Source organism: Takifugu rubripes, chromosome 11 (assembly GCF_901000725.2).
Source record: "Takifugu rubripes chromosome 11, fTakRub1.2, whole genome shotgun sequence".
Taxonomy (NCBI): domain Eukaryota; kingdom Metazoa; phylum Chordata; class Actinopteri; order Tetraodontiformes; family Tetraodontidae; genus Takifugu; species Takifugu rubripes.
In genome coordinates this window covers 8694469-8701147 of record NC_042295.1, presented here as the reverse complement: position 1 = coordinate 8701147, position 6679 = coordinate 8694469, and the positions used below count along the sequence as shown (strand labels likewise).

Sequence of the window (6679 nt, the reverse complement as noted above, 5' to 3'; positions counted from 1 at the left end):
CAGACGGATCTGAATCCACAAATATTTTATTTTTGTTATTAATGAAAGTTCGAGTTTGGTTCTATGGATATTGAGTCACAAGAGGAAACTAGAATGTATTTTGCAATCTTTATCCTATAAAATATACAATTATCTGTTTTATTCATTCATTCATTATTATTATTATTATTATTATTATTATTATTATTATTATTATTAGTAGTAGTAGTAGTAGTAGTAGTAGTAGTAGTAGTAGTAGTAGTCGTAGTCGTAGTCGTAGTAGTAGTAGTACGGTATTACTATTGTTGTTTAATTGAGACTGAAAAAAGACCTGTTTTATGTTGGAATTAGCACAGAGTTGTCAATTAGAGGGTTTTATATGGTGGCCAAGCTTTGTGTTTGTGTTTTGCACCTCCCGGCCACCGTAGTTTTACATCACAAATTACAAAAAGAAATAAAACATTAAGCCATTTGTTATTTGAAAACATTTATTTGTGTTGACTGTCAAGTATACTTAAGGTTAAAAAAAACCGACCCTAATTCTGAAAAAGTAAATAGCCTTTAGCAGAGGGCAGTGGAGAAGCTCTCTTTCAGACTGTCCAAGGCCTCATTCCCAGTGATCTTTGTCCATTCCTCAGGGATTTTGGTTGGATCCTGCTGGTATTCTTTGGCAAATCTGTCATTGAACCTCACCAGGACATACCTGTAAATAAATGTCAATTTAGCATCATAAATATGTAAAAATGATAATGTACAGTAATTCAACCATTCTTAAATAAAGAAATTCACAGTCATTAACTAGCCAATTAACTATTTCAGCAGGATTAAAAGCATGAAGATGGATAAAACAGTACCTCCAGTAAGCACTGGGAAATTGTAAGTTTGGGTCCTCGGAGCAGCGGATCCACTCAGGGTAATGTAGACCACTACATGCCAGAGAGGCACCATCTGTCTCATTGCTCGCATCCAGGTTGGTTCTGCTTTCAGGGGAACTTTTGTTGGACAGAGGATGGGTTTTATTTGGCAACATGCTGATGGGCCTGTGGAGCGTGGCCCTGTGAACCCTGTGTCCCGATTCTTCCACCTCACAGGGGGTCCCGCAAATCGGACATCGCTTCTCGCAACCTTTTACTCTCTCGAGAAGATACTCATGTGGCTGAACTGGCAGGTTCTGGAGAAACTGAGCAGCATCTTTATTTTCTGTAAACTCTTGCGCTAGCTCCAGTCGCATTGCTGCCAGTAGCTCCAGTAAACACGTGACAAAGTAATCCCATTTTACTGTGATGCTAAAGAGGGGTCCGTCCATAGCAGCCCTGGCGACCTCCACATCTCCATCACGCTCTAAGGTGAGGCACACCCTCTCCAGCAGTGGCTTTGCGTCACTCAGTACTCCAGCTGTACCTTCTGCTGCTTCGCTGACCGCCGTTGCGATTAACCCAACGATTTCTCCCAGTCGCTGTTGTCTCCACGTAATCAAGTTGTTTGACTGGGAAAGGTGGGCCACCACCTTCTCCTGGAGTCTCCTCAATCTGAAGTCATCAAACGAATGCAGGTAATCAACGAGGTTTTCAAAAGCGTCTTCACTTATGAGCTCTTCTAGCAGGCTTTGGTGAAAGGCATGCTGGGACTTATACTGTGGAGCCTGACCTCTGACCTCATCTGCAATGAGCATTGCCAAGTTTCTATGCACGTAGCTCAAGACTGTAGGTCTTAAGACCGTTGAGGTGAAAGCTCGTGCTGTGTGGTGACACTGGTCCATCTTCCTGAACTGGTACATGAATTCCGCTAAGTACACTCTCTTGTTTGCAGAAATGTGCTGGAGGAGTTCTCTGTCCTTGGCGTAGCGATCATGCAGTTTTTGAAAATCCTGGCACGCGGCATGGCATAGAAAAATCTTCAGGTCGACTTCAAACACAGACTTGATTTCTATAGCTTTGTCGTTCAGACCTCTTTCTACATTTTCCAGCAGGTCTTTGATGTAGCCGTCAGAGAAGTCTGCGTGGGACAAAGACTTTTCCTTAACGAATTGCTCGCATTGTTCGATGATATGACATGCGAGCTGTTGGGCCTCCAGCTTCTGCAGTCTGTTGTTATCCTCGAACATGTGCTTCAGTCGGCTTCGGTAGCCAAAGTGCTCATCGTGAATGTAGAACTTCTGGTTATGGTTGTCTGGTGTCTGGTTTTGGCCGATGTCATCAAGTTTTTTCAGGTGTTTCTGTAGCCCGCGGCTCATCAGATTCTCTCTCAGGACATTTCTCACTCTCGCAGTAATGTCCTCAGTTTCAGAAGGCCTGAAGTCAAAGTTTGACAGGATGTGACTCCACATAGCCTCAAACTCCATTTCTAGTTGCGCATCTTGTAGCAGAGCCTGGTTGGACTTACTGTTCTCGATCATCGCCTGTAGCTTTGATTGCTGTTCTTTTTCGAGGAGGGCCTCAAAAGTTTGCAGCTGTGTGGCAGAACAGTGGTTTTCATTGATGGCCATCAACTTCTCCTTCAGGTTTATGGTCACTTGTTCTTGTAGGTGTTCAACATTCCTCAGGAGGAAGGGCTTGAAAGACGTATTTTTGAGAAGGTCCTGATTCATGAAATAAACCTCTACTTTTGACTTGAGCTTTTCTGCCTCTGTTTTGACTTCCTCTTCAGCCTCATCTACAAAGCCACTGTGGATTGCATTGTTTGCTTTTGTGGCAAATATTTTCTGTCTTGTCCAACTGAGCCAACTTTCCATGTGCTCTAGGAAACTCTCCTGCCACTGAGAGAACTCTGTGCACAATGACGCAAATGCTAAAGCGATTACTCTGTTTTGCAAACGAGTAGTGAACGACTCTGCTCTCACTGCATCCCAAATCGCACACAAACGACCCATAAACTCAGACGGACTAGTCACGGCAGTTGTTGCTGCACACTTCCCCAGTGCACCGAAAAGGTGCTGTTTGAGCTTTAACACATCCCTACTGTAACGCAGATCAACTTCCTCAGAGAGGGACATACTGTGCCATGGCCCTTTGACCACTGGGACACCACTTATGCCTGGCACACAAAGGCCACTAGCAAGGCTAGGGCCTTTGTCGAGAGTTTTATGCTGAAGGATGTCGGACACGTGTTTTAGCTGCGATGCTTGCAGGACACTGTGTATCCCTTCACCCTGGAGCAGAAATTGGCAAAAGGGCATGGAACCACATTCTTTGGCGCACAGAAGAGCATTGACAATGAGGGCTACGTTACTTTCTAACTCATCGCTGGCATGAGGAGAAATGTTAAGCAATAAAATATCACTCAAGCCAGCTGCAACTGTCGCAAGCCCATGGTCGCTTATATTTCTGTTTTGATCTGAGGAGAGGCCTTCTACATCTATTAACAACAGAAAATCACACCCTATGTCTTCTTTAAGGTTATCGGGCACACTCAGGATGAGCATGTAGATCCCCTTAGTGGATGTTCCTCCTGGAAACGTCACTGCAAATAAGGCAGAGAGGACCGCAGCATTCCGAGCATGATGTGCTCCGAGGTTTGTCAAAACTCGCATTCTGCAGTGCTCCTGAGGGAGGCGGTGTTTGAGCTCTGCAAAGACGCTTCCCAGCCAGCGGATGGGAATGGTTGAGGTATCTCCATCCATTAGTTGAAGTGGAACACCATAGAGAAGAAGTTCTGCAGCCACACCTGGGAAACGCGAAATATCTCTGCTTCTGCCACGACTAACATCCGCTAGCTCAAAAATTAGGCCCATTTCACACAGAAAGTGCTCAAGGGATATGGAGTAAGAACCAAGTTCCCACGGCTGTGGACATGAAACTTGCTGGACTGAAGAATTTGAATGTACCTGTTGCTCATCTACTTGCTCCCTCTCAAAGCTCAAATCTTCATTCTCCTGTGGATCTGACATTTGTTCTCCAAAATCCTCTTTTTCGTCAGTACCGTCCTCACAGCAAACCTCTGAGGCAACGTGAAGCTCCTCCACCAAACATGGACCACACATGGACTCCTCCTGGTGTGAGGTAGACTCATCATCTGCTGTCCATTCTGTAGAGATGACCTCTTGGCTTATCTCAGCTGAGCTCTCAGGAACCTCCAGCTCCATATTCCCGAGCTTCTCTTCTGTTTCTTCCTCTTCAATTGTTGAATCAGTGCAGAAACTGTCGCTGTCCTCCAGTTCAAAATTCTCTCCATTTTCAACCACCAGATGATTCTCATTCACATCACCATTGGTTCCTATTTCAGTGTTTATGACCGAGGTTTGAGGGAACGTCTTCTTTTCACTTTGAATCTCCTGAAGCCTCAGCTTCATCCAGTGAAGGAAGAAGGTTCTCTCCATTTTATCTGCTGTTAAAAGTGCATGGCTGAAAGTCTTCATTGCTTGGGTCATTTTGTAGCCGTTCAACTCAGCTAAGATTTCATCCTTTCCTTTGTTATGGGGATCTGTTTCTTTTCCCTCTTTGGTGTGTTTTCGCTCCTTCCTTTCAATTTCGGCCAACTTACTCCACAAGTGACCCTGCAAAGGAAGCTGTTTCTCCTTATACTGCCTAGATCCCTCTTCCAAACCGTTGAGAACATCCTGTGCTGTGGCCATTGCCTTTTTACAGACTGTTGTCTCATCTACATGAAAGGCTAATCCCTCTGCTACCTTTGCTACAGCCTCCAGTGTAACACATTTCACTTTAACTGGTAAGAGTTCTTTCAGGGTTTGGCGTAGCCTGTCAGCTAACTCCACCTCGCTCAGATCTCCCCTTTGAATTACACGATTAATGTTTTGATCAAAACCCCCTGTGAATGGGTTTTCATTTGACAAATCAATGATTATTAAATTGCTTGTCTTAGCTTTGCAAGAGGCAAGAATTTCCATCTGTTTCTCTTTAAGATCCCCACAGAACACAACCATAGCTGATGACGCTTGGCAGAGAAGGTTAACACATTTTTCATGTGAGCCGGCATCACCCCGCAGGTTAGATATGACCACAGGGATGGGGAAAGTATCGGTGGAGGGGTCTCCAGTTGGGAGACACCATGAAATCTCTACCAGACCATTAGAGAGTCTCCTGGGTAGCTCTCCTCCGTCCAAGCCGCTGTGGAGGAAGGTATCAGCGGTTGATCTTATGACACTATTTAGCACCTGTGACTTGGAGACATTGCAGTGGCCAAGCTTCATACATGAAACCATCGGCATGTTTGTGCTCGCTAAATTCCCCTCATAGATCTTTTTGCTTTGCTTTGGAAAGTTAGACCTCCAGCGACTCACAGCGCCCCTTTGTGGCCAAAGTAGGAAATTACTGGGTTCATCCTGACATACGTTTGGAATCACAAGTGGCACGGCAAAGTGACACTTCAGCATGTGCGTAATCATCTCCTGTTGAAGGAAAGGGGTGGCAGACATGAAGACTGCAGTCACTAGATCCAGGGGGTTAACGCCATAGTGGTTGTCTGCAGCACCATCACTCAGTTCCTCCTGTAATTCACTCACATCGCTGGGATCTTCTTGCTCGGGTGTGCAACAAGGGCTCCGAGCTGTGGGGCTGAGCAGCCAGAGGCGCTGGAGGAAAGCATTTGGTAGGTCTTTGACCCTTCGAGGAGTTTTGTTTTCCAGAGTCCAAGTGCTGATGTTCAACATAGAAGCTGGATCCAGTGGTGTTGACCCAAGAGTGTCCAGACCCAGTGAATGTAGAAGCTCTGCCTGGGCATTGTTGACTGGATGCTCTGGGTTGAAACAGGTTGTGGATTAGCACCAGTGGGTCATATCTGATCTACTTTTCAAAGTTGATTATGCTTCAGTACCGCATCAATAAAAGTTCTAGTGAGGCAAAACTTGAAATAAATGTGAAGAATCGTGAAACTACAGCACAATATTGAGATTTATTTAGCAACATTTCCACATTTGCCAAATGTTAGAATGGGAGAATTCCATAACATTTGTAAATAAAGAATGAGGAAGATAAAGAATCCTACTTTTTCTTTTGCTGCTCAGCCTTTTCGGAAGTTTGATTGACATGCTGATGCTCCAGTTCCCCCCTCCTCACACTGCCAACTGCTGGAACAGGTGGAACCTTGCAGAAAACAATTGTGACTTTAAAAACTAAAGCAGCAGATAAAGCAACACCACAAATGTGAAGTTTCCTGTTCTACTCACAGCTAGATGAGAACCCTGGACTTAAAGAGCATGAGATATGGCCCCCGTTCTGATCACATGACAGGAGGAATGTCCAACAGCAGCTCCACCCCGGGTGACGGTTAACCTGTCAGGAGTACTGAACAGAAAACCACAGTAATTGAGAAATTCCTTATTGTGACTTCATTAATTAGATATTTGCAAGTAAGAACAATTTTTCTTTCTTTTTTAAAGAAAAAGCCTACATTTCATGACATTTCTTGCAGACGACACGGAAATCATAGTTTTACACAACAGTATCTCTCTGCCTTTACAGCTCTCTCAGAAACCAGAGCTTTCTTCATTCTTACCTGCCTTCCTCTGGACAAACGGCTCCAGTTTAGCACATGTGCGGCTCTGTCACAAGAGCTCTTATAGCAGCATGTTCATGATAAGATACATTCCTGAGATTCTGTCTAATAGCTTTAGGGATCAATTACGCACACATTAGGACACCTGAATGAACATGTGACATTTGTGCTTGCGTGTGTTTGGGGCATTTGCAGAGATAATGGCAGGTAGTGTCTGTCTATCAGTGTGACACACACACACACACACACA

General features: G+C 44.6%; 1 protein-coding gene across 2 annotated transcripts; it reads right to left on the bottom strand.

The window, feature by feature from the left end:
- Positions 1-449: 449 nt before the first annotated feature.
- gvin1l2 (GTPase, very large interferon inducible 1-like 2) lies at positions 450-6465 on the bottom strand. Of its 2 annotated transcripts, XM_011608402.2 has the most exons (5): positions 6430-6465; positions 6101-6218; positions 5920-6017; positions 834-5670; positions 450-682 (listed from the first exon to the last, which is right to left on the bottom strand). In XM_011608402.2, the coding sequence occupies exons 3-5, from the start codon at positions 5960-5962 to the stop codon at positions 541-543; spliced, it is 5022 nt and encodes a 1673-aa protein (XP_011606704.2). In that variant the 5' UTR covers positions 5963-6017; positions 6101-6218; positions 6430-6465; the 3' UTR covers positions 450-540. The 2 variants fall into 2 exon arrangements, with proteins under 2 accessions (XP_011606704.2, XP_029700177.1); XM_029844317.1 differs by having other exon boundaries at positions 5920-6218.
- Positions 6466-6679: the final 214 nt, after the last annotated feature.

Bases quoted from the DNA above. Each gene is read 5' to 3' on its own strand.
- gvin1l2 (XM_029844317.1), bottom strand. From the start codon at position 5,962: ATGTCAATCAAACTTCCGAAAAGGCTGAGCAGCAAAAGAAAAA. The intron at 5,671-5,919 runs GTAGGATTCTTT...GTTTCAACCCAG, and splicing joins GCTGAGCAGCAAAAGAAAAA to AGCATCCAGTCAACAATGCC. The intron at 683-833 runs GTACTGTTTTAT...ATTTATTTACAG, and splicing joins TTTCCCAGTGCTTACTGGAG to GTATGTCCTGGTGAGGTTCA.